The sequence below is a fragment of the Brachyhypopomus gauderio genome, chromosome 4 (genome assembly GCF_052324685.1).
Source record: "Brachyhypopomus gauderio isolate BG-103 chromosome 4, BGAUD_0.2, whole genome shotgun sequence".
Taxonomy (NCBI): domain Eukaryota; kingdom Metazoa; phylum Chordata; class Actinopteri; order Gymnotiformes; family Hypopomidae; genus Brachyhypopomus; species Brachyhypopomus gauderio.
In genome coordinates, this window is record NC_135214.1 from 28,514,589 (window position 1) to 28,539,151 (window position 24,563).

Below are 24,563 nucleotides of genomic sequence, written 5' to 3' on the forward strand. Positions count from 1 at the left end.
CTTAGCAAATGTCTTAATGCTTTTTGTAATAGAGAGCCCCCAAGTGGCAGTGGGGCTTAGGCATAGATACACACACACACACACACACACACACACACACACACACACACACACACACACACACACACACACACACACACACACACGTACAGTCTGGTCTTTTGGACAACTGTTTACTGAAAAGTGCGCATGTGCAGGTAAGATGTCAATCCGGAAGCTGTGTGTGAATCACAAGATAATCGCATGTGAGTGACCCCCACCGGTAAAGGAATATGTTCACATGAGGTATTATTGTAACGTAGCGTTATCATTTTAATTATGAAACAGCAGACTGTAATGTACCCGTGATTTCTAGTGAACGTGAACTATTATGGCGCCCTCAGACTGTATGGCAAAATAATTAGCTAGCTAGGATAGCTAACAAGCTAGCTAGCTAAGAATCTACCTAAAATAGAGCCAAAATGTTGTTTAGATGTGTCATTAAAAGTATGACTGCACAGTGCACTCATTGTTATTGTATTCATATCGGCGTAATATGAGAGACTTTTGTTGATTTCCTCGTTTATAGCTGTCTAACTAACTAGTTTACAAAGAGTTAAGCTTTCATACAAAGGTTTCATAGCCAGCAAGGTAACTAGCGAAGATACTAACGACATCCACTTTTACTGTAGTCATTAGTGGAGCGCAGCCACAGTCTAGTTAACTCGGTAAGCTAGTTATCTAACCATATAAAACACCAGCCTGTTCCAGCTAGCGTTAGCTTGCTTAATTAATTGCAGTCCATCCTTTGCAGGACAAAGTGAAGGTGCGTGGTTGTAAGGACAGTACGATGCCGGCTAGAAACACTATTGCGAGTGGGCTGCCCAGTAGCAAAGTGAGATACTCGAAGCTCTCAAGCGATGATGACGGCTACATTGACCTACAGGTAAGGATTAACATGAAACATTTCGGTACCTTTAATTACATGTAATGTTAGCCCATCAGAGTTGACTGACAAAGGCAGATAATATCATTACCAATTGTGGGATCAATTATCTATCTATCTACCTATCTATCTATTTATCTATATATATATATATATATATATATATATATATATATATATATATATATATATATATATATATATATATATATATCTCGATCGATCGTAAAGGGTTGTCTTTTTTTAAGATGCTGTTACTCGAAAGTGTGCTATGTAAATATGTTTGATTGTTTTATTGTTTCTCTATGAATAGTTCAAGAGGAGCCCACCAAAGGTCCCATATAAAGCAATTACCTTGGCAGCTGTTCTCTTTTTGATCGGCTCTATATTGATCATCATTGGCGCTCTTCTTTTGGCAGGATACTTTGACATTCAGGATGTGAGTATATAACTTTATCTATTCCACAATTAACATTTTTTTCTATTGTATCCTGCAGCGTCAGCAGCACAAATGCCCATATACGTGTAAAACGGTTTAGGTGGACGTGAGTCATCCCATTATTTAATCTTATTCATTGCTTATTGTGAAGAGACTTTTAGCCTTTGACCTGTTGGATGACTATATGAAAACAAATTAAATTAAGATGACTAAACTGAAGCTAAATTAATCAGATATTTATTGGCAACGCCAACAAGAACCTCTATACAACCTTATGTACAAATCTCAAAAGCTCAAACTGGTCACACTTTAGATGAATAAAAAACAAAAATATATTTTTCAAAGTAGCTGAGTCCATGTGCTGTGATCCACTAGAGCTACTGTACAAAATAAATACTAAATAATACTAAATAATTAGTAATATGTAATAAACTTTAATGAACTACCCATAAAATGGGACAACAGAGCACCACTTGACAGGTAGCTCAAGTACATTAGCTCAAATGTAAAAAAAAAAAAAAAGAACTTCAGATTCAGCTTCCATATGGCACACATGCTAGACCAGACATAGGCAAACTACGGCCCGCAGGCCATATACGGCCCGTTAGGCATTTTAATCCAGCCTGCCGAACTTTTTAAAATCATAGTAAAAACCTCATTCATTTCCCCTTTTCACCCATTCCCCTGCATTGACCTCTGGAGTGTAACTTTCCCACTGCCATTTTCGCTCTTCTGTAAAAATGAGTGGATCAAAGAAAAGAAAAGGGCACACAGAGTGTCGAGGGTTTAAAAAGGAGTGGACAAAAAAAATTTTTTCACTGAGGTCCGATCAACGCCTGCATGTCTGATATGTCAAGAAACAGTTGCAGCTTTCAAAGAGTACAATATCAGCTGTCACTTTGCTACACAACATGCAAACTATGCTAGCAAGCAGTCAACAGAAGGACAAACAGCTACTGCTCAGATCTTGGCAGTTTCTCTACTATGTTATGAAATAATGCATATGGAAAGTTTGGAGGAGCGTCTTTTAATTAAGCGCAATGTGCGCATTTATGCATAGCAGGGGTACAGTAGCTTAATTAACACGCCGCACATCGCTCTCAATTTAAAGACCCCTTTATAGTTTCTGCTGCAGGCAGGATATTTAATGCAGTCTATCTCTAAGGACAATCCATCCACGAGTTTGTGGGGTTTAAAACAATTAGAAATTATTGAGCTTGAATATTTAGTAGGGTAATAATATTTTGAATGTTGAAAGTGTTCTATTGATCTTTTTCCAGTAAATGTTGATTTCATTAACTTTGCACCTTCAATTAAAATGTATAAAAATAATTAATTAAATTGCGTGTCCAAATGCTCCTGACCCAGCCCCTCTGTCAAATTTTAGAACCCATTATGGCCCGCAAGTCAAAAAGTTTGCCCACCACTGTGCTAGACTCAAATCAGCCAACATGCTGTTTTTTTGGCCAATCGCTGGAAACATTAGCAGTTTATGGACTCAACAAAATTGAAATTAAGAATCACAGATGGCTAGGAAAAATGTCCTACATCTTGAATTGAAAGGTGTGTCCCCATGCATGGACCTGTAGATGCCAAAACCAATAGGTGCTAACTTATTGACCTGGGTTAGGTCATCAGTTTGAACCTGAAACACTGGATTTTTTTGCATGGTGAAATCATCAGGACCCTTTAATAACATAGTAACAATCCTAGTAAGTATTGAACAACTTGTATTCAAGAATAAAGGTTTATTTGTAACAAATCACTTTTAGACAAATTAAATAAACCTAGCAGTATTTCTGAAATACTTATTTTATTGTCAATGCATATTCAAAAGAAATATTACAGCATTACATCGATAATCCACGTCATGGATTGGGTTAGATGCCGCTGCTCATTTTAGGGTCCTCAGTCCTCAGTCTGCTGCCCCATTTCCTGACTCTGTCCTGATGGGTTATCAGCCACTTGCAGCTCGCCCCGCTGAACTCCTGGACTGGGTCGATATGCTTTCTCCACGGGTCATCCAGACCACAGACCACTTTTAAGTGGCATTAACCAGTCTGAGCCAATCACACCAGCAATTCAGAATGCTAGAGGGTTGTTTGGAATGGGATCAATTCTAAGTAATTTGCCAGACCGACCCTAGCGATTGCCTGTCGTGACGCATGGGTTTGCCTCACCGGATTATCTGTGTACAGATCTGTGTCCTTTATTCACTTTGTTCTCAACAGATGACTGATATTTTTTGTTTGTGTTTCATTTGCAGCACCGTGACCGCACTATACCGGTCCTAATTATCGGGATCTTGGTTTTCCTCCCTGGATTCTACCACTTGCGCATTGCCTACTATGCCTACAAGGGTTACCGTGGCTACTCCTATGATGACATCCCAGACTTTGATGACTGAGTCACGTGGAACATTGTGACAGTTTACTAAAGTTGGAGATCGCTGAGGAACGGCGTATTTTATGTGCAAACAGACAGAACTTCAGTCTTAACAAGCTTGCATTTTGAAGCGTGCCACTTGAGGAAAAGGTGGTATGTGTTAGCACAGAAGATCATTATGGTGATGAAAATAGCTTCTAAAGTCAGATATCGTGACCAAAAATAATTCGCCTTCAGGATTTACATAATGTACTTCAATGAGAAAATTCTTGCTTATGTGATGCTATATTGATATAATGTAGTTAATAAGCCACCTTTGGTGCTGAGAGCAAAGGGGGAAAGAGCTGTTTGAAACAGATTTGCTTTTGGTGTGTTGCATTCATGTCTGTTTTTGGCAGAAGAGAAGCCCATAATCAGTGTTATTAACGCTCTGTGAAAACTAGTTTTATCTACACCGAGCCTCATTATAATAGGCAGAGTAATGACAGGTCATTACTGGTTACCTACTAAAATGTAAAAAAAAAAACTGCACATCCAGAATAACTCAACACAAGTGGTGAACAGATCTAGTCAGATTTAGACAGACAGTGAGTTTAAAATAAGTTTGACTGTTTCTTGTTGAATTGTCACTAATAAATGGTGAAACTGCCCTACCCAAACCCACACAGCCAAATGTATGAAGTGTATTACTGATTATTCATTTAGCATTCACTTCTCCAGTTCGGGTATTTCCTGTTCATTTTATTGGATGCTTTTTATGTTAATTACTTGTAATGCTTTAAAGCAGCTGGATTAACTCATAAACCAGTGTTTACGTTCAAGTTGACTTAAAACTGTGCTCTGAAGTTGTAAATTGCAATCTTATTGTTAAAATATATTTATTTTGAATGTGTGTGTTTGTGTGTATTTATGTACCACTGGTTTTATATATACATCAAAAGTCTAAGTCAACTTTATTGTCAAATCTGTGATACGTACAGGACATACACAGGATTGAAATTACGTTACTCTCAGACTTCATAGTGCAGCGGTAAACATATATATCGTTTATATAATTATTTTTATATGTACTTATTAGTATCACAGGTGTGCAATTAGATACTGCAGCTCATTTGTCTAAATTAGACTGCAGCATGTATGGCTCTAAATTATGATGTGCATCATTTTATGCTAGCTGTTCTCCAGTTCATTTGTTAACCTGTTTCTGTTCATTGGATCTTTTGAGATGCCAGAACACTACATTTCAACACTGTACCTCATACATTCATACCAGAGCAACACCCATTATCACACCACTAGCACGTGAGTGTCACTGCTGTGTTGAGATTAGTTGGCCATCTGAAAAATATCAGGTCAGCAATGGTCCTGTGGCCCTGAAACTGACCAGTGAAGAATGTAGTGGATAACTGACAGACTATTAAAAGATAGGGTAACAGTCTAATTCCTAAACACAAGCAACGATCGGGTTGTGAGTGCATGCCTCCCCCGTATGACATTTGTTACAAAAAATATTACATTTAGTAATGTGGATATACGCCCTCAAGCGGCTGCCAGGTGAAAAGAATCTTCCGTTCAGTCTTGCAGTGCGTGTGCTGATCTCAGATCAGATTCCTTTTGCAAGTACAAGCACACAAAGCCTTTAAGCGCATATAGCTACAGACCCAGAATCAGGTCCTGTTCACAATACTCTTGGTCATAAATAAGTGCTCTTTGAACGCAGTCCCACGGAATAATTGATTTAAGAAACTTTGCAATGTTACTAATTTGGTCTATACTTTATACTAATTTTAAATATTTCAATGGGGAAATTGCAATTAAAATGGTCAACCATTGGTCAGGTTTGGAAAAGTCACGAGGTCCAATGTGAGAGAAACGGCAGTGTGATTTTTCAATCCGGAGAGAAAGAAGCACATGGACAGACCCAGGAGGGGGAGGGAGGTGAGTATTGTCTCCCGTGGAGGGAGAGGCGTGTAGTGAGTGAGGGAGGGGAGAGGTAGAGTAACCCTACAAAGTAGATGTTATCCATCATGTTAGAACCTACATGCCCTCTCAAGTGCTACAGTCGTTAGACGGGTACATGTAACTTTCAAAGAACTCCTCAACTCAGAAGAAGCTTATTTCACTATTTTTTTTTTGTCTACTCAAGAAAAGAAGCCGGGACTTGAAGCGGGATCAAGTTGTTGTGTTCGTCTGTTATTGTACGTTGTTGGTGTGAATGTAAAAACTACGTTTTGTCACAGTGCCGCAGGTCCGCTAGAAACGTTTGCGCATACTGTCTTTTTTCGACGAGGACTCGCTTCTTCGTGGTCAATGGGAGATCAATGTTTGCGCCGTGACCGGACTAACCACGTTTGCCTCAAGCTATACCTGCGTCTGGCGGAAAAAAAACTTCTAAGGATAGTTAATGGTTACAACACAGGACCTTATTCAAGCTGAGCACCTGACACTGTGAGAATGTAAAGCCTTTGTGGTTTTAGTAGAATAGTGCCATGTACTATTTTACCTGAACTTGTGTGAGTGGGAAACAAACCAATTAAGATTAAGAACTCGTGTGTGTGTCTAAAACAGAACAATTTTGTTTTTTTTTTGTTTTTTTTGGCATAAATTGGATTGATTACTCTGAAGATTATTCTTTCGAAATTAAGAGGTATACAGAAGAGCCGTAGGAACGGAAAACCTCATCCATGGAGTGACATTACCTTGTAATTGTCACAGACAAGTGCCTAAATAAGGTAAAATATATTCAGCACTATTTGTAGTAGCCTAATTATGCAGAATTTAGATTTGTCCTCTTGTGACACGTTATATGAAACTTAATTGAGTATTCGGACAAATTTCTATCAAACTTGAAGTTATATATGTTAATAAACATATATAATGTCGAGGAGATTGTGGCCAGGTGTTCGAAGCTGTACATAAGCCAGCGTGTAGTGTGGGAACAATGACCAATAAACTAGCGTTAGCTCCTTGGCTGATGGAGAATGTATGCTGCCTACATTCTCTCTTTTGCCCTCGACAAACCTCGTCTTAATTAGTGGATGCGTTTTAAATATATTTTGTTAGTTTGTTTGCTTGTTTTTCACACACCCAGTGGCTTTATTAGAAAGGCATTGTTGTCTTAGGTTATCGGTAGCTGTAAAAGTTACATATTTTCGCGGTGGTCCTGTATTTATCTTCAAAAGTGTGTGTACGGAGCTTGTATTTTTGAGTGTTTCTCAGAGTATCTACTTTAACATCTACTACACCTGCTGACATCCATGGGAGCCACGTTCTTTTTAACTCATCAAGCTGCATAGTAATTATCATATGTGTATGTGCTAGAGCTGTAATGACTGGGAAGTCACATTCTCATTACTGGGCACTGACACCAACCAGCACTTTGGGGTGGGGTGACGTCGTGTGTAATCCTTCCCATGTTTTTCACTGTACCACAACATGACATCTCAGTCTCTATCATCAGACATGATTTAATGAGCAGTCTTCCTTGCATAATCAGACACGTGCACATAAACACATAACAAACACAGTACATTTGAGTAACACAGTAACACAGTACCCTGTTTATAAAAGAAGTATCATGTTACATGGACATTGACATGTATTCTATGACTGCACGCTGCTCTGTGAACACACTGTAAGTGCAGAAGCATGTCTATAATGTACTTGTGAATTCACTACTTCAGCCTTTCCCTCCTGGACTGCATATTAAAGGCAATAACATTCGTTAAAATATGGCACTGTCCCAGAAATGTCCATCGTGTAGCCCTTGAGTTTATCCAATCAGAAGTGAGAGCCTTGGAACTTTTTCTGTCCCAGACACATTTGAGGGCTCGAGTATAGCAGGGGTCGCTGTGTGCTGTAAACGAGGCCTGTCTCCTCAGTGGGCCACCCCTGCGGCAGACTCATAAGCCTCTTCATCCAAAAGTGTCTTTATCCAGCCTGACTGCTGACGTGCTTCATAGCCTCACCGTGTCCCTATGTGTGCGTGCAAACATAGATTACTGATGTTGGCACAAACCGTTTTAATAAATCATACAACCCGCTGTCCTCTGATCAAAGGTCTCAGTGGGTGCAATGATAGAAAAACGAAGCCTTCTGCTCCCTCTATGATTGTCACTCCCTGTGTTTTTGTTGCACACAAACATGCTCTCGTGCACGCATTAAACTGTTTGTTATGGCGATGCTGCTCATAGGGGTGCACCCCAACCTATCCTTGGCTCAGTTTACTGACAAGGTGCAATTAGTTCCCACCGGTTTCTCCTCTGTATTTTAATGCTTCTTTGTGCTCAGTAAAGGTTTTTCTTAAACAAAACCGCCAGGACCAAAAGCCAGAAAATAAGATTAGGTTGCTGTTACTACTGTCTAGTAATGGATACACTGTGTGGGGTCTAAGGCCTTGTATCAGTTATGCTGAGATGACTCATGGGTGTTTTGAGCTCGGGGATCTCATGAGAGTTCAGGCGTGATGGAGGCACAAGACCATCACTGAGCTGGCCTTTACATCACCATTGCAGAAATACTGCTGGACTGGGGGAATTAATGCACACTTGTTTGTTTTAGACAACAATGGCGCAGTGGAACTGACCTCTGCAGCTGGGCTAATCTGCTTTAGACAAGCCAACAGTCGTGGCTGCAGCACTGAATTAGTTCATGAGTTAAAAGTTGAGTTGAAAGCATAAGTTGTGTATTTGCACATGATGCAAAAATTTTGAAATGCCTCTCATACCAGCTGGCGCTCTCCTTGTGAATTCCACCGACAGCTGGTTGAAGTCTGATAACAGTGGTGCATGTTCGGTATCCTTCTGAGCTGCTGTTTTCCATAGTTCACAATGGTACCTCGGATGTGTTTCACCAGCTCACAAATCCCATTTCAACGAAGCCATCGACCTCTTCCCCTCTCTAAACTCAACTTCAGCTCGACAGCTGACAAGTTGGAAAAGCGAGATCATGGGTGCAAGTTCATTGATGCGTTCTTGGTCTGCTGTCCTTGCCCTCATCCTCTGTCCCCTCCTTGACCTGGAAGCCCCGTGTCCTGGAGGAATCGTCCAGGATTAGTACTGCAGTAATACAGCTGCTTATCAGCTTGTCTCTGTCACCAACGGCACTTGCTTCAGTTTAAAGCAGGTACAGTTATCTATTATTAATCTTGACCCACTGGGCATACCATACACGAGCTGCATTTCCAAGTGTGTCACTGGTTTTCACTTTTTATTCACACATCTTTCATTTTAACACATTTTTATTTTCACATTCAGAGTCTTTCAGTTGCCCCATTGACTCCTGTGTCTGTCGTGTGGTCTGAAGATTTTAGCCAAGGTTCTTTGATGTCAAAGTACTTGTAGTAATGTTTAAAGAACATTATAAAAATGTTCATGCCCACAGAGATATTAAACAGCTGTGTGTGTGTGTGTGTGTGTGTATGATCCACCATCCTCTTGGATCTTTGAGTTCAAGTAAATCCTTTTGGCCCTGATTCAAACTGTCATTTTCAGGTCTGTCTATGCAAAAGGGATTACTCTTGTCCTGCAAACCTATTGTGTCACCTCATAATGCACTACAGGCATGCAAAAAGCCCCTGCCACCAGAAAAGATAAGTCAAACGCTCTCTTGTAGCTTCAGGACACAGCTTACGCTATGCCACATAGCATGAGATAAACTGGCCATGTTGCTTCTAATGGGATCAAAATGGCATCCATCCCAGTGCACAGATTTACCAAAAGCATTTGCGAACACAGCCCTAGCCATTTGCCGGAGATGCAACAACACCAAAGCTTACTTAGAAGCAAAAGTTAAGCAAAGGTGGTAGGGATTACAAGGTACAGGAGGGCACATGTCAAAGGGATGAAAACAATTGGCAGCCAAGAAAGTGGTTGTTATCTAATGCTTAGACTGTTATCAGCTCCATTAGTGGTGGTGCTGGAATGAACAGTGTTTCATTCAGTTAGCCTATGAAGGCCCTGAGCAGAAGGAGAGGACCAGCCTGAACCCAGAAGTATACCATCAAGACCAGGATCAGCCAAGAACTGCTACAGGCTCTTGCGGAAGGGCAAGCTTGGACCTGTAGCAGATGCTCCTGCTTGCTGCTGGTATTAACAAGTGTGGATAAACTGGCGTGCAACTGTCTCTGTGGATATAAACTGGCACAAGTTGTTTGCAGTCGTTTATGTGTGAAAACCTAAATTACACGGGATGCTGTTGGTGGGTTTTGTTCATGGCTAAGCAACGCTATATGTGGCCAGGGACTTGAGATCACTAAGAGAGAGAGGGGGGGGGGTCTTTCCTCACTTCACAACTACCCGGGCCATCTGTTTCACACTGGGCAGTGAAAATGTTCCTCCAGGTGCTTGTGAAATTTATATAACCTTTTAGCCTACCTCTCTAAGATGACATTTAATGTCTGAATGTCTGACTGACTGGTGCATGTCCATTGTCAAATCTCAAAGATTTCTGACCTTCCATTGAGAACATGGCCAGTTGCCCTTTAATGGACTTATGGCCACAGCAGCGGTATCAAACCTGAATCATAAAACTCACCTTTGTGCTGCTGCAATGTATAAAATATCCCATTGACCAGAAACATTGAGAAGCTTTAAATTGATCACAAATATATATAAAACATAAAATATATATTATATATGTAAAATATATATGTTTTCCAAAGTAAAGTAGTCATTTCATTCTTATCATATAGTATATTGATTTGTTTGTGCATTGGAACTCAAGACGGGCCACTCCACAAAGCTCTTAAGTGTCCAGTAATCTTTAGTGTAAACTTGTACAAAGGCTGGTAGAGATGCACTTTTTGTTAATCATATCATTTGCTCCACTGACTGTAGTGTTTGAGATGGGGTACACCTGTTGAAAGAGGTAGAAATGTTGATCTACCACTCCTCCCCTTCACCTGACTCCTTAGACATGTAGACTTTGCACTTTGCTCTGTCAAGGTTTTCTCTCTCTCTCTCTCCCTCTCTCTCTCGTTCTCTCTCTCCTCCCCTCTATGTATTGACTGCCTGGCCCCTCTCTGAAAGCCCCTCACAAGGCTCCCTTGTTCTGCAGCTTGTCTGTTCGGGGCTTCATGCAGGGACACAAAGCCCTGCCCTGCTCCATTTGCTTAGCGTGTCTTTCTGCTGACCCAAGATCAGCTCCCGCTCCCAAACAACTGGCTCTACGCTGTTAGGAGGCTAAAACAAACCACAACCTTTGAGCAGGAGCCTTATACAACCCAACATCCCCACAGTCACATGTCCTTATGGTGCTGTGATACAAGAATCACTCCAAGCAGATGCCAAAAGAATATTTGCAAAGTACTCACCACATACACGGCCACACCAAGGGACTTTATGTAAATGACGTGAAACATGACATGAACTAGGCCGTAAACATTCGTAACGTGATGGCGAGTGTTCATTGTTTGGTAACGGCATGACATTGCGCTGCCTTAACCTTGCTCACATGCCCTTGACAACTTCAGGATGTGTATGTTGTGTGAAGAATGCAGCTTGCTTTCACCAGGTGCCTGAAAGGTGAGCTGTTTGTGTCGGTGTTAACACTGGTGCCATCTCCCCTCTCACAGCATGCTGAGGAGCAAGGCTTGTTTTTCCTCAGGATGATGCAGTTGCTTGCAATACAGGCCAACACCGTGAAATAACCGTCATTACCGTCGCATAAAGATCCACATACACAACAGTGTGTGAATGCACTTCCATTGGCTTCGAATTCAAATCCTGTTCTCTTCCAGGGAAGCAGTCGTGGAAGCCTCACAGGAAATAGGACCAGTTTATCTTGTTTGAATGCACCGACATTTCTAGTCAGTGTTAAATCTCTCTCTATCTGCCTTTCTCTTTCTTTCATTCTGCCTTTCTCAAATGCAATATTATGTGCATGGCTGTTCATAAATGCAGCCTACTCTTAGCCGCATATAAATATTCTCATTTCTGTGAAATATCATATCTTCTGGAAATATTGTTTGGGCTACCGCCTGTCCCTCAGCCATGGCAATAACTCATCCACATTATCCATTATGTTGTGATAAGACTATGACAAACAGCCTAGCTAGTGGGTAAAAGGAGGTTGTGTTGCCAAGAGATCGATCCAACATTTGCACTCAGTTCATGAATACAGGCTGAGATTACGCGGTGTTGGAGTGCAGCTGCTCTGCCTCATACCTGTGGTTGTGCTGAGTGAAGTCACTCGGCCGAGGCCTTGGACTTTCCACAGATCGTGTGCTACATGAAGACGTCCAAAGGAGAGTGATTCGAAGCTTCCTGAGCTGGATGGGTTTTGAAAATAATTCATACATCGCGGTGAAGGAAGTCGAAGAGAAAGAAACTTTGTTAAATGTCAGAAGATTTAGATTCACATTTTATAGGCCTAGTTTCTTTTTAAGGATGTGTATTGACTTGTGTGTGGTGCTCCTTTTCCATAAGGACACGGGCTGTGTTTTTGTGCGTGTGTGTGTGTGTGTGTGTGTGTGTGTGTGTGTGCGTGCGCGCGCGCGTGTGCATGCAAATGTACATGCGTGCATGTGTGTGCATGGTAGGGTAAGGGGATACTGCTCTCAGGGACGCAGCCACGTGGATGTTTGCCAGCGCGTTATTAAATTTACCCTCCACTTTCATTTCCACTCACCTCCTCCACGACAGCATCACGGTGCTCCAGAGAGAGCATCAGTGGGTTGATTTCCTGTAGCGCTCAGGCCAGACTGACTCTGACCCTCCAGATGCACATCAAAGTCACTGTGTTCACAATGGTGTACTCGCAGCCTTATAAAACACCTCTAAGATTTGCGAAAGTGAGCCGAGTTCTGTCATCCCTTCATCCACATCTCATGTCTTTATTTAATATCAGTCCTGTGGACATCAGGATTGGCCTAGACGCGGCGTGTGAAAATGTATCTCTGACAGTTGTCAGATAAATGCTGAGCTCTGTAGCGTCAGCTCCTAATTTGTTACATCTGATGAGCCACAGTATCTTATATACATATGCGGCGCTCCGAGCGACTTTGTAACCTCCAATACTGTGTGTAAAGTCTTGACAGTATAATAGAAAAATGACAATATAACAGTACTCAAACTAGGCCTGAGGGTGGCCAATCCATAAAAGAGTTCTGTCTTCCTGTGCTCTTCCAAACCACAGCTCAGACTTGGAACACAACTAGTGGAACACACACTAATGTCACGATGAAGGAAAAAGGAAGGAATGTGGGCAGTTAGTATGCCACTCACACAGGCAGCCAAGTCCTGGTATGGGAAAAGAGTGGCTGGCAGTGAATACATGTTCCTGTGGTTTACAGAGTTTATGTTTCATCATGGCTGCAGAATTGCATTTCCACATGTTTTACGATCTACACACTTTGAAATGCATTGAAATAATTGAATTTACAAATGTCACTAAATTAGTGCAGAACCTCGGATTATAAAAGCACTAAATGTAATACTGTGTATCTCCGTGTTTTTCAGGTGGGGCATTTGTGATGGTGTGTGAATTGTTGCCATGGGAGAGGACAGACTCTGGTTTCTGGTCATCACTTTTGCTGCTGCCCTATGTCTTCCCTGTAAGTTCTTCACCTGTACTCTATGGTACTTTGATATATTCTAGTCCGTCATATGTTGCTCTTTTCCACTCTACTGTACTCTATGGTACTTTGATATATTCTAGTCTGTCATATGTTGCTCAGTTCCACTCTACTGTACTCTACGGTACTTTGATATATTCTAGTCTGTCATATGTTGCTCTGTTTCACTCTACTGTACTCTATGGTACTTTGATATATTCTAGTCCGTCATATGTTGCTCTGTTCCACTCTACTGTACTCTATAGTACTTTGATATATTCTAGTCCGTCATATGTTGCTCTTTTCCACTCTGCTGTGATGTATGGCACTCTGCTATACTCTACCCCACTATACTAACCCACTGTACTCTGCTCTTCTGCTCTTTTTCTTCTCATTTACTCAACTGTAATATTCACTGCTGTTATCTGCTGTAATCTTCTTTATTCTGTTTTAGCTCTTGCGCTCACCCTCCAGTTCTCATCTCACACATCTGTAATACCCTCTAATAGCCATTACACTTATCTACTTTATTACTCTCTAATCACAATCTCTATGGTTTTCTTATCTTGTTACCAACCTCCGCCCCCTTGCTGTTTTGCTTCTCCCACTTTTATCACTTCCTCCTTCACCTGATTATTTCCCCTCCCCCATCACCCATCGGTTTGGGTTCTGTTCTTTGTCTCTCTCTCTTGATCCTCTCTCTCTGTCCCCTTGCCCCAATCCCCAACCCCGTGTGTCCAAAACAAATACTCCCCTTATCAGATCGCTGTAGACATCGGAGACAAAGACGTCTGTAATCATAATGGAAGCACTAAGGGTGACGGGTCTGATGTCATGCGTCACACAGCCGTCTCGGGGGCGGAGTTTAACACCCACGGATGAGCAGGAGATGGTGTGCAGAGTACAACCTGAGAGTCAGGCACACAGTGGGGCGGGATACAGTTGTGGGGGGTGGGGGGTCAGCCAGTATTGTCCTAGGACAGAAGGACAAATGTGGGGGGGGGGGAGTACGTGAGACAGAGTAGGGGGTGGCATTTAGGGGAGCAGCCTGACAATGTGGTGGAAAGGAGGGGCCACAAAAAAATTAAAATCCACAAATCCGGATTTAGATCAGCTTGGGGTTTAGGTTCTCCCCTTCGCCCGAGGCACGCTTTCTTTTCGGCTTTGTGAGTGTTTTGGGGGGGGAGCGGTGGGCCTGAGGGGGGGGGGGGGGGGGGGGTAGGGGATTGGGGTGGGGGGAGGGTGTGTAGGTTGCAGGCCATGTGCATACATCAGGGGGTCCAGCAGCAGCAGGAGCGTGAGTGGGGGGCTGCATGGTGGGCCATGCCTCCTTCAATCTATCAGAGAGCATCATCTCTGAGAGATTAATCCTAATTGAGGCATTAGAGGACCACCTCTGGCATTAGGAGCAGTTGGTCAGGTTAGTGGCCCCCCCCTCTGAGGCTGCTGTTTGATGGTATGAAGCCCCACATGCCTTTTCAGGGTCTGGTTCTTCAACAGGACTTCCCAGACACTCGGGATGGGCACAGATTTGCACGGATGTTTGAAGATGCAGGCCGAGTTCCAGCTTCAGCATAGATTCATTTACATGCACACTGTGCCTCTCCCGTACGTCTGTGAGCACACGCATGTGCTACTGCCGCTTGGTCTTCTGTTTTTTCCTTTCCACCTTCTTCTCTTTCTCTCCGTGTCTGTTGAAAATAGTAGAATCTCACCATGACTGCCAGAATGTTTTGCGCCATAGCTGCTGGTGGAATGCACGACCAAACGTTCCTGAGATTGCTGGTCCAAACTTTCCTGAGATTGCTGGTTTTATCATCAGCTGGATCCAGCAGGGCCATCCTGGAGTGTCTAAGCTTTTCACCAGGTCCACTGGATGTCTGCGAAGACACCTGCAGCAGGAACGAACCAACGTCATGATATAAAGAGACGAGCTGCTGAAAGTACTCATTATGTGTCAAGTCCCAGAGATTTGTTCCTTTCCTGGCTGTCCTGAGGACACAGACGCTTCATCACGCTGACGGGCACGTACTTACCTGCAGCTGTGCTTGTTGTGATGATGACTTTTTGTGTGTGTGTGTGTGTGTGTGTGTGTGTGTGTGTGTGTCTCGCAGGTCCCTCACTGAGCACAGACCCGGTGGTGAGAGCGAGACTTGGGGGCACTGCAGAGTTGGACTGTAGCCTCTCAGCGCCATCTGACGGGGTCACGACCCCGAACCTGTACCCGCTGCATGTGGTGGAGTGGGTGCGGCTGGGTTACAATGTCCCTATCCTCATCAAATTTGGCGGCTACATGCCACGCGTGCACCCGAGCTACAGAGGTGAGTCCTGCAGCAGTGTACTGTCATCTTGTAATTGGCTGTAAGGTGAGGAAGGAAGCTATTGAGTCAGGTCTTAGCCCCTGAGGTCGTGAGGCAGTTTTAACTAAACCTAATGCTGAGGGCACTCCCAACGCACTCGTTTATCTCTCACATCAAGCATGATGGGGCATGTTTTTTGTTAAAGAGGTGTTACCATAGTAGCAGAAAAAGACAGATTTCCGTGACAATTCAGGAAAATAGCCTCACTGCAACAACTTCCAAGTCACTTTCAGGTCCTTTTGATGATTTTCTGAAGTGCTTCCTTAAAAAATACACTAATGTGTGTGTGTGTGTGTGTGTGTGTGTGTGTGTGTGTGTGTTGGGTGTATGGAGGGGTGTAGGTGCACTGGCATTTATTGAATGTTAAAAGCAGGAGCATTCCGTTGCTCAAAGAACATTACCCAAATAGGTAATTCACCCCATACAACAAGTGCCCTGTAATTAGACCGAGCGTCTGCGTCTGTGTGTGGGAGAGATGGCAATAGAGGGGGGTGGGGTGCAGGAGGGTGGGGTGCAGTTTTAATGGCTGGTTTGGGGGGTGGTGAGTGCAGCCGGTAGGGGCGCGGGCTATTGAGACTGGATTAAAGAGCACGAGGTCAGACTCAAGCAGGCCGGGAGGGGGCCGTCGGTCTGCTCACGCCACTGCGTTTGAGGCCGGATCTTATGGGTCCGACGCACTAAGAGCAGGATTCTGTTTCGCTGCCAAGACGAACGGATGAGGCGCGGAGGATAACAGACTCTCCTTGCTCTCGAAAGCATAATCCCATCATTGTTTTGAGAAGAACAAAAGACAAAGAGCTGTCATTACCTCCCCCGGGCTAGCCTCCCTCTCTCGCGCTGTAAACAACGCAACCCCCCCCCCCCCTCCCCCCAGCATAAACACTCCATCCCCCAGCGTCCCTCTCTAGGGGCTCGGTGGTGCGTGGGCTCTGGTATTGTGGGCTTGTACGTCGTCTCAGCCGGTTTCGATCAGGGAGCCAATGTCCATTCGTCCCCAGCAGGACCCCCCCATTCCCCCCTTCCACCCCCCAGCAGGCCAGGCCGAGACACCGCCCAACCCCGTCCTCGTCTCTGAGCCATCACGCTCACCACTCCTTCAGGGAGTCGCAGCTGATGTGAAATCAATGCAGACCTTAAATAACGAGCAGGGGAGAGAGGTTGGCGGAGAGCGCAGAGAGAAAGACTAGCATAGGAAAAACGAACAGCCATCGTGAAGGAAACGTTTGAAAAAGTTCGATATAGATGCAAGATAATCCTAAACGATATCCCCCGGTGTTGAACCCATGGCAAGAGTTAATGATAGTGTTCGAGATGAAAATCTTTACATGCCCCTTTCAACCCCCCTCCGCACCCCGGCAAGCCATCTACGCTTGTAATTTCATCCCAGCATCAGAGCCAGCTGGCAAGGCATGAAGCCTCTTGGTGTCGTGCATCTAATGTCTTCTTCCCTCAAATTAAAATGCATAAGGACATTGCAGCATCTCTTCCAGGCCCTCGCCACAAAAACCCCGTGTTGCGGAAGACGAGTCGAAACCTGACCCTCCCCACGGCTTCAAACACCGCCGCAGGGCCAACGTGCTCAACATCAGCCGCGCTCTTGCCGGGGTTATTTTTGGGTTGCCGCTGCCGACTTGAGAGGTGAAACATGAATTTTCATTTCGACGAGTGCAGTCGTTCACTGTTTGCAAGGACTTCTCGGTCCTCACGAGAAAACTGCAGTGTGAGAACTTTTGTTTCCACTCACCACCTTGTCATAAATCCAGCAATAATAAGGACATCCTGTGTTGGTTGTAATGCCACATATGACCTACGCCCTACCACCGTGTTCCATGCGTCAACATGTTGCTCCAGGGAACTCGGCCAGATGCCGGATGTCAGGTTTGAGTACTATGAAGCAGCAATGATGTTGTCGATTTCCCCCTCAGGCTGCTTGATAAGTTATCAAGTGAGGGTTGTCTAATGGCGTTCCTAAGCTCTGCAGTAATCAGGCACCACAGGCCCACACTGCTTTGACCAGGCCCCAGTGACAGCGGCATGTGTCACATTAAGACCTGGTATAGACTTCATTAAGACTGCAGTACCCACCACCTGTACGCAGAGAGATCTTTTTTGATCCTGTAGATTTCCAGCCCTTGTGCATGTCGGCACTTTCGTGGCCAGTTGGTAAAGAACTTGCAGAACAGAACAAGGAAAGCTCCTGCTTGACTTCTTAAGAAGCGTTTGTGAACTGTAAACGTGAAGTTGAGGGCTGATTATTATTGCCCTTGGTTTAATAATTAAACAGTGGTGAATAGTAAGTAACCATCGTTGTTATGACAGCAGGGGAACTTTTGGCCTTGCTGAGACATGGCAGACCGTGTGCTTAGTCTTCGGTGTCAGAGCATGTTAGCCGAAGCAGTGGCAGATGAAATGGTCTTCTAGCAAAAGGAAATGAGGGAAATTCCCCATATATGTGTGTGTGTGTGTGTGTGTGTGTGTGTGTGTGTGTGTGTGTGTGTGTGTGTGTGTGTGTGTGTGTGTGCGTGTGTATTAGTATTAGAGAGCATACTGGGGTAGTTCTCTCAGGCATAAACTCAGGTCGTTTCTATCACTCATGACAGATGAATGCAGGCCTGGTTTCAACCCCTATACCTCTTTCCCCCTTGGAAGAACCTCATCCTTTTACCAGTCCTTTTAAGGTCTTCAGTGCTGACCTTTTATGTGTTTTGAAAAGTCTGGGTTTTTTCCTTCAACTTTTTGAAGCTTGCACTACTTTGTTTTAAGTTGAGGAATGGGACCATATTTCCAAGCTTTTAATGTGCTCTGAGCGTCTGCCATACCACAGGACATGAAAAGGCCGCTTCTCTCTGTAGAGACCATGAATCATTGAGTGGGTAGGGCCTCCTCAACTCCACCCTCCATCACTAGCCTTTTATCACTTCATGACTGCATTTTTTGATTCCCACACTTTTTTTTTAACATATAAAGACCCTTTACCTTTTGACTCCTACGTTTGTTTCACACTTAGTTTTATCTTTACCAAAACCATCTACAAATCATTCCAGTTTATCAATCAATCTCACCTTGATTAACCCGTCAAAAAAAAAAAAACAGTAAAAGTACTGGTCAAAGAACTAGGTTAAATAAATTGACCAAACCAGTAACAGCAGCCCAAACGGATTCTTCTGGTTTCACCAAACAGTGACCCAACTGCAGAAAAACATTGCTGTACTCATGGGTCTCATTTTCTTAGGCTTTTGACATGCCTTGCCTGTAACAAAGCCCTGCGCTAGTTCCCCAGCGGGATGGAAGGAACCAGATCAAACTACTATTGTGCTTGGACTCTATTGTGCATGATCGCCATGCTGGGTCCTCCTCCTCAGGGAGGAACTATACCTGAGACTGTAGTGAGAGGGAGACTCCAGCCGTGTGGGAGGTTCCCGCGAGAGGAGCGGCTGTGGTGGGCCGTTTCTGTGAGAGGAGTGGTTGTGGTGTCAGGTTCACGCGAGATGAGCCCCTCCCAGGACCTGCTGTGGCATCCATGCTGCCACATTACAGAGACGTCCTTGTGGTCAGCAGATATCTTCTCAAGGGCTCCTCACCTCGGTTGACATTCAGCCCTAAAGCTCAGCTGGCAACCTGAGTGGTTTTATATGTTAAACACTTTATATCTTAAAAAGCATTTCTCTGTTCACTTTAGAGTGTATAATAAGAAATGTTTTAAGGCTGCTTCTAGTTTTATTTTTTTTCATTGTGCAGAGAGGCTAAAACCAGCTGTAAAATATGTGAAGGGAAAACACCATTTCCTGATATGCATGAGGAACTTTACTCACTTTACTCACTTTACTCTGAGGAATGCCAGTGCAGCCTTGGCTGAAACTCACCACCTTTTGTCAATCATTCACTGTCTGAGCATTCGACATACACCAAAGCTCAGGACTCACCCAGTCATATCAGAGATACTGACCAACGATTGGATCTGTTTAAGCAGTCTGGCTTAATGCCTGCTGTCCTGTGGCTGGTAAGTGAGGGGGTAAACGGGGCTGCTCCTCTCTGGGCGCATGGCCTCAATCTGCGCACTGGTGCAGAGAGGGAAAGCACGCAACTGTAATCTGTCCTGTGACAAAGAAGTATTCATGGGAGGGTTAAACTGATTAGGGGGGAGTGGTGGAGGATCGGGATGGGGAGGGATTTTAGGGGGGCAAAGCAGAAAGCAGAAGGGGGGTGGAGGATGATGGGCTGCCCCCCTTCCTAATTGTATTCAAATGAAAACATATCCCAAAATGCAGCAGGGCCATCTTCTCACAAACACATAGAGGGTGGAACAAAGAAGAAGATGGCTAAGGCCTGCGAAACACAATCATCCATCCTCTTCCATTAAGCAACCAGTTCAGGTCTCTAGTGCATAGGTGCATTAGTGCATGAGCTTGCGAAAAGTGCAGATATAACAATCACATGTACATGCCACTGGCTGCAGACAAAAGAGGCGTTATCTCAGAGGCAGAGGAAAAGACCCGCATAAATAAACCAAAATGGAAAAGATGAACTAAGCTAAACTAAATGTACCAGGAAGTGGTCCAGACCCAGCCGCAGAGTGCGTTTGAGATCCGCATGCTCGCATTTTTTTCTCTCGTCCCAGAGGAAGAAAATTGTCCTGCAGTTATGCGTGAAATTCTAATTCCGCTTAGGCGAATTGGTGCACGCTCTGGCGTCTTCAACCAGAGCCGAAGAACCGGTCCGTCCAGAGTGTGGGCGGCGCAGAGGAGAGCTCGGGCCGCCCCGGGTGAGGCGGCATGGGCTTTTTACACCCTCCACTGCACATCAGACAGACATCTCAGCACAGCAAAGCGGGATGGGGGTGGTGGTGACATCACGTGATACGTGGGTGTTGGGTGGGGGGTGAACATACCCTAATAGTCACAACATAGGACAAGATGATGAGGGGGGAGGATGAAAGAGAGAAAGGGATGAACAGGTGTAAAGAGAAGAAGTAGAGCAGGAGTGGAGGAGACACTGGGAGAGGAACACGGAGAGACGCAGGATGCTGAAACAAAACAATGTGGCAGGGAGCAGCTAACAGTAAAAGGAGGTGAATTTATGAGGAGGACGCAGAGTGTTAAAGGGAGAGAAAGAAAAGAAAACAGAAACAATTCAAGGAGAGGACCGGGACGCTTCACAAAGAGAGAATGGAAAGACAGAGGGCGCAAAGAAAGGTGGGAATGAATAGAGAAGGAGTGGGTAGCCGTGGAGGAAGAGAGTCATGTCTCGTTGTCTTTGTCTGGGATTCTTGGGCTGTGATTGGTTGCCGAGGCACGGCTGAACCAGTCATCATGCCATATAGCTGTGTGTGGAGTGATGGACGTGTCTACAAGGTCAAAGGTTACCGAATGCACATTGGTTGCAGAGGGCTTATTGATCCTGAAATCATAAAACCTCTTAAGGAATTTCTGCTGTGTGCATCCCACAAAGGACTGAATTTTTTATGTGCATTCCTCAGTTTTTGTTGTATAGCCTATATATGAAATTTAATTGAATGAATGCACAAGATGGGTTTTTAATGTGTCAAAGCAGGATATTGTCTCCAAAATGAGCAAAGTTCTGGAGCTATTTCAAAAGACAAGCTTTTTTAAAACTCAAACATAACTTGCACGTGTCATTCACAGGCAGATTTTTTTTTATTCGAGCTGAGATTCAAATAAAAACACTCCCCACCCTTGATCTCTCTTCCTCTCTCTCTCTCTCTCTCACACTCACATATATGCACACTTTCGTTCTGTGTCCCCACCCCTCGCATTTGCCTTGAACCTTATCTTTCATGAGCCTTTTACCCAATTTGAATCAAAACATTCCCTTTTTTCTTCCTTCCATGTCATTTTTCAAAATCACAGACACAAACATTCCCCCTCTCCCATGAAGCACCCTACCTCACAGTTCTTTCACCCTGTCCTGTTTCTACAGCAACTGAATTCAAATCCAAACTCCCAGCCCCTGGTTCCATCTCTATGGTAACCTGAGAATTAAGGGGGGGAGGAGCCACATTCTGCTCCCATTGATGGATGGACAGACCGCGGCGGGAAAGGGTTAAGTGTCCAACAGAGGGGCTAGTATTCCCACAGCGCCAGTTGGCATCACATGTGTAGCATGGGTTGAAGATATTGCACGTTCACACAGTTCATTTGAGCGTGCGTGTGTACACGCAAGTGTACACTAACTTTTTAATTGAGTGAAATTGAGTTCTGGCACTGAACTCCGTAAAGGTTCTAGGTTATTGTTCATAGTTCAGAATGGAGAATAATGCTTTTAGGATTGCGGGACAGCGTGTGGCTGGTTTTCCTAATTGCAGTCTGTGCAGAATGATCTCTGCTGCTGTAATGGAACACAAGCCAGGAGAGAGGAAGAGCAGGGAGGAGCTCGTGAGCGAGATAAGAGTCCAGGTGGCACCACACCTGCTATCACATCCGTCCACATTTGCCCTCTCCCTGCTCTTTAATAACCACCTTTCCCTTCATCATCCAAGATGACTGAACCCCCCCCCTCCCCTCCCCTCTTTTTTATGACAACGTAAACACAGACCCCTCCTTGAAGGGATACACCTCCTTTGGGGGAAGGGATGCCTACAGCAGTTAACCCCTGCAAGTACTCAAACATTTGTGTTCAGCCACAGCCCTGGGGCCACTGAGACAGTCAGTGTATGCACTATGTATGCATGGCAGCTTTAAAAAACAGGTCCCTTAGGCTCAAAGATCAGCTTGACTGAATGTTCTGCCTTTGGGCCCTGCAGCGCTCTCCTGTGGAAGGGACGTGTCCATAGGTCTGACATTCTCAAGACTATACGATGAATCTTGCCTGGCTTGCGACAAGCATGTGTCCTAAGGTGACATAAAGAGCTTCTTATGTGGTGAAGGTTTGGCTAGTTGTACATTCTGTTAGTGTGTGTGGGGAGTTCAGTTTCATCATCCTTGTACATGTGAGGTCTAAAAAATGAGCAATAATACCTTCAATGAACACTGAAGAACAATTGACAATACAGGACAAAGCGCAAGATACAGTTATCAACTGCGTAGTACGACTGCGTAGTACGACTGCGTAGTACGACTGCGTAGTACTGCATCTATGGTTGCATTCACGCGGACATCTGGGCTGAAGCGGGAGAGACAGCTCCACAAAGACCTGAGGAAGCTTAGTGATCGAAGTCTTAGTCCAAATTAATAGTCCAAATTAGATTACAAGTGTAGTGTACTTCCCTTGCCACGGCGAAACAATTTCATGGCTAAGTTGGTGCTGAGTAAATTTTGTTTTCAGCTTTTCTCGCTTGAGAAAATGTGGCTTAATTTCAAATTCCAATGGAGGCCACCAGGGAAGAGCAAACGCAGGCAGCCCAGCACTGGAGGTGTTATTGTTGAAACCCCCGAAATGTAAAAAAAAAAAAAAAAACATCAGTGAGAAAGCAAGAGAATTAAAGAGTGGTGGTGGTGGTGGTGGTGGTGGGGGGGGGGTTGGGTCTGAGAGAAAGTAGGGGCCTGTCAATGCTTTGATCAAGCAAATTCAGTAACCAGGCAACCCAGTGATCGAGTTTCAAAGCGCCAGGAGTTGTCAGCAGTAGAATGAGGAGAAAAGATGAATGGTGTCCAGAAAACAGGGGAGTCAGCTTTGAGAGAGATTTCTGTGTGTGTACAGTAGTCAGTGAGTTTGTGTGTGTGTGTGTGTGTGTGTGTGTGTGTGTGTGTGTGTGTGTGTGTGTGTGTGCGTGTGTGTGTGTGTGTGTGTGTGTGTGTTGGGGGGCAGTGTTTGTGTGTGTGTGTGTGTGTGTGTGTGTGTGTGTGCTTCATGTTCGGATGAACACGCAACATCTTTGATGTACAACCACGTTTGGTCACACTGAATACTGCAACAATGCATAAAATAATAATAATACATTTTATAATCTTGGGGACTTCCTTTCCAAACTCCACGATGGTATTTGACACAAGCACCGTGTAATTGGTTGTTCCCCTTTAGCCCTCAGTCCTAGTCTGCCTGTGTCTCATAGTTTAAGTTGTCTGGCCTTTTAAACAGAGTAAACCCAGCCACCATAAACTCAGGCAGTGCTGAGTTAGAAGTGTCAGGTTTGGGCTTAACTGTTTGTGACGAGATTATGCCTGTCAGGGGAGACCAGCAGGTATCGGTGAGCGCAGTTGTACACTCCCTGCCTTAGCACGAATGGCCAGGTTCCTGCTACAAAATATATTGTATAATTGCCTTTCAGCTATTTTGATCTTAAGTGGTTTGGCATTTCCTGTTTTTGCTAATTGTAGTAATTGCTAACTAAAGGAGCACCTGCTGATTGGGTGACGGCTGCAACCGAGCCGTTTATTCACCTGTCAAACCACAATGCCATGAATTCATCTCGTCGTGATGAGAGGTCATCAGGGGTTGGTTCTGATTGATTTCTGACCCAAAGTTACCTCACCTGATTTTTATAATGGTTGAGTAGGATCGTGTATCTTTTGCCGGTCTCCTCATCACTGTCTGCGCCTTTCTCCGCACCTCCTCAGGACGCGTGTCTCTGGCGCGGGGGGCGTCTCTGGTGGTGGACAGGCTTACCCTGGAGGATGAGGGCTGGTTCGAGTGTCGCATCCTCCTGCTGGACAGAACCACAGACGAGTTCAGGAACGGCACTTGGACATTCCTCTCCATCGCTGGTAAGTGAGCGTTTTGAGACTTCTTACAACTTCTGCAAGGATTCATTTGTGACAGAGAATCACTGAGGGATGCAGGCCTCACTGATGATGTAATATATTACACAGTAGTGAGAAACCAAACACAAACAGTTCATATGTCAGGATAGTGATTTGGTCAAGAAAATATAATTACAATAATATTAATTCATTTAGGTAATCATATTTAGAAGCGCATGGTAGTAAACTTTTATAAATATCCCAA

The 24,563-nt window shown here is 44.3% G+C and overlaps 2 protein-coding genes across 7 annotated transcripts in view; both read left to right on the top strand.

The window, feature by feature from the left end:
- The first annotated feature begins 60 nt into the window (after positions 1-60).
- tmem230b (transmembrane protein 230b) lies at positions 61-4,341 on the top strand. Of its 4 annotated transcripts, none has more exons than XM_077003572.1 (4): positions 61-197; positions 794-925; positions 1,239-1,364; positions 3,631-4,341. In XM_077003572.1, exons 2-4 carry the CDS (start codon positions 830-832, stop codon positions 3,769-3,771), a joined length of 363 nt encoding a protein of 120 aa, XP_076859687.1. In that variant the 5' UTR covers positions 61-197; positions 794-829; the 3' UTR covers positions 3,772-4,341. The 4 variants fall into 4 exon arrangements, with proteins under 4 accessions (XP_076859687.1, XP_076859686.1, XP_076859685.1 ...); XM_077003571.1 differs by having other exon boundaries at positions 129-245; XM_077003570.1 differs by having other exon boundaries at positions 183-285.
- Positions 4,342-5,639: 1,298 nt separating this feature from the next.
- Positions 5,640-24,563, top strand: part of igsf9b (immunoglobulin superfamily, member 9b) — a 31,312-nt gene continuing 12,388 nt past the window's right edge. Inside the window, exons 1-5 of one of the 3 annotated variants that reach the window (XM_077003574.1) lie at positions 5,755-6,197; positions 6,375-6,481; positions 13,208-13,302; positions 15,417-15,623; positions 24,176-24,322. In XM_077003574.1, the coding sequence (XP_076859689.1) occupies positions 13,242-13,302; positions 15,417-15,623; positions 24,176-24,322 (415 nt within the window). In that variant the 5' untranslated portion in view covers positions 5,755-6,197; positions 6,375-6,481; positions 13,208-13,241. Of the gene's footprint in view, positions 5,688-5,754; positions 6,482-13,207; positions 13,303-15,416; positions 15,624-24,175; positions 24,323-24,563 lie in introns of those variants that run through there. The other 2 variants (XM_077003575.1, XM_077003576.1) reach the window with 2 other exon arrangements.

Coding starts and splice junctions, on each gene's coding strand:
- tmem230b (XM_077003572.1), top strand. CDS start 830: ATGCCGGCTAGAAACACTATTGCGAGTGGGCTGCCCAGTAGCAAAGTG. Junction 926..1,238: donor ACGGCTACATTGACCTACAG/GTAAGGATTAAC, acceptor CTCTATGAATAG/TTCAAGAGGAGCCCACCAAA. Junction 1,365..3,630: donor GATACTTTGACATTCAGGAT/GTGAGTATATAA, acceptor TTTCATTTGCAG/CACCGTGACCGCACTATACC.